Raw genomic sequence first — 1,697 nt, 5'->3', positions numbered from 1 at the left:
AGCGCCGCCCTCCCGCCTTCCAAGGCCGATACTTTGACAAGCCGACGGCGGCGGGCCGGCCGGGAGCGCTCTCGGCCGGGCTGCGGGAGCAGCTCGGGATGGGGGCCCTCGACCCGCCGCCGTACCTCCCCCGCATGCAACGGATGGGCTTCCCGCCCGCCTACCTCGGCACCGCCGCCGCCGCGGCCGCCGCCGCCGCCGCGGCCGCCGCGAGCGGAGGCGAGGAGCCTGCACCCCCGCCGCTGCTGCTGCACAGAGAGGCTGCGCCCGCGGCGGGAGAGGCGGAGGCCGAGGACGCGAGCGTGCCGCAGGTCGACTACCCGGGCCTCAACGTGCCGCCGCCCCCCGGCGCAGACGCGAGGCGGTGGGGGTGGAGAGGGCGGCCGGTGGCGGCGGCGGCGCACTGCTTCCGCGTGGCGCCCGGCGGCTCAGCGGGGGGGCGGCCGGAGGCGCCGCGGCGACTGGGCGCGCAGTGATTGCCACGGGGCGGAGTGCAAACGCAGCGACAACAAGGTAGCCCCTCTATATGTGTATGAGCACGCAGGTGAGGCACCTCAGGCCCTCAGTGACGCCGATGGCGGGAGAGGAAAGGGGCGCGATAAATAAATAATCAAACGGACTTCAAGAAAAAGAAAGAAACGTAGCGCGAATTCTTTTTTTGAGGTGAGTGCAGGCGCCCCCGCGGCGCCAGGCCGCGCACCTCTCCGGGATGCAGGGCGGCCGGGTTGAGGCGAGTCAGTTCGCACGCGGCTGCGCAGAGCGGCTGAGGAGCATCGAGGCCCGCCTCGACTACTCGTGCGGCAGCCGCTGGCAAGGGCAGCTCAGTGTGTGCGACGACCTGCCGAGTGTCGCTCGGCTGCTGCTGCCGCTGCAGGTGCGGTGCGGCGCGCTGCTCGCCGGGTCGGACAGCGGATGGCTCGAGAGCCTCGCTGCGATGAGCGCCGCCGAGCTCGAGACGCAGAGCTCCGAGCTGACGCGGATGGTGACGGGCCGGCTGAATGAGCTCGACAGGGCGGTCCCGCCGGTGCGCAAGCCGTCCGAGATCCTGGGCGAGGTGGTGTTCAAGCAGTTCAAGGGGCACGGCACATTCCTCGGCACCGTCATCGAGTTCGACCAGCAGACCGGCTTCCGCCTCCAGTACGACGACGGGGACACCGAGGACGTCTCTTGGAACGACCTCCGCACGATGATGATGCCGCGCGGGACGGGAGAGGCGAGGGGGGGCCCTCCTCCGCCCCTCCTCCGCCCCTCCTCCTCGCCCCTCCTCCTCGCCCCTCCTCGTCCAGCCCCACCTTGTCCAGCCCCCGGCCGCCTCCGCTCCCACCGCAGGACACACACACACCACGCCCTCTCCTCTCTCTCCCTCCCTCTCCCTCCCCCGCTCTCTCCCCCACGCCTCTCTCCCACGCCTCAAGCGCACGCCTGACACCCACGCCTCACACGCACCGGTGCCGACGGCAGGCGATGCCCCCCGCACCCAAGGAGCGAGGGGAGCGGCCGCCCACGACGCCAGGCACGCCGAGCGGCGGCGGCGGCGGAGGCGGGCCGGCAAGCAGCGGGATGGGAGCGGCGTCGCTCAAGCGTCCCGCGGAGCCAGCCAGAGACGAGCCGGAGCCGCCGCCGCCGCCGCCTCCTCCTCCTGCAAAGGTGGCGCGGCCAGAGGCGCCGCCGCCGGGCGCGCGCAAGAAGCAGCTCCT

General features: G+C 72.8%; 1 protein-coding gene across 1 annotated transcript in view; it reads left to right on the top strand.

Annotated features, from left to right (window-relative positions):
* Positions 1-143: 143 nt before the first annotated feature.
* EMIHUDRAFT_463485 (hypothetical protein) overlaps positions 144-1,697 on the top strand; it is a gene marked incomplete at its 5' end in the record, with an annotated part of 2,804 nt that continues 1,250 nt past the window's right edge. The window contains 3 exons of the mRNA XM_005777551.1: positions 144-386; positions 674-1,213; positions 1,462-1,544. Coding sequence (XP_005777608.1) covers positions 144-386; positions 674-1,213; positions 1,462-1,544 — 866 coding nt within the window. The remainder of the gene's footprint in view (positions 387-673; positions 1,214-1,461; positions 1,545-1,697) is intronic.

This window comes from Emiliania huxleyi, assembly GCF_000372725.1.
Source record: "Emiliania huxleyi CCMP1516 unplaced genomic scaffold EMIHUscaffold_26, whole genome shotgun sequence".
NCBI classification, from domain to species: Eukaryota; Haptophyta; order Isochrysidales; family Noelaerhabdaceae; genus Emiliania; species Emiliania huxleyi.
The sequence above is the reverse complement of the archived record's forward strand: the minus strand, read 5'-3'. Positions and strand labels throughout refer to the sequence as shown.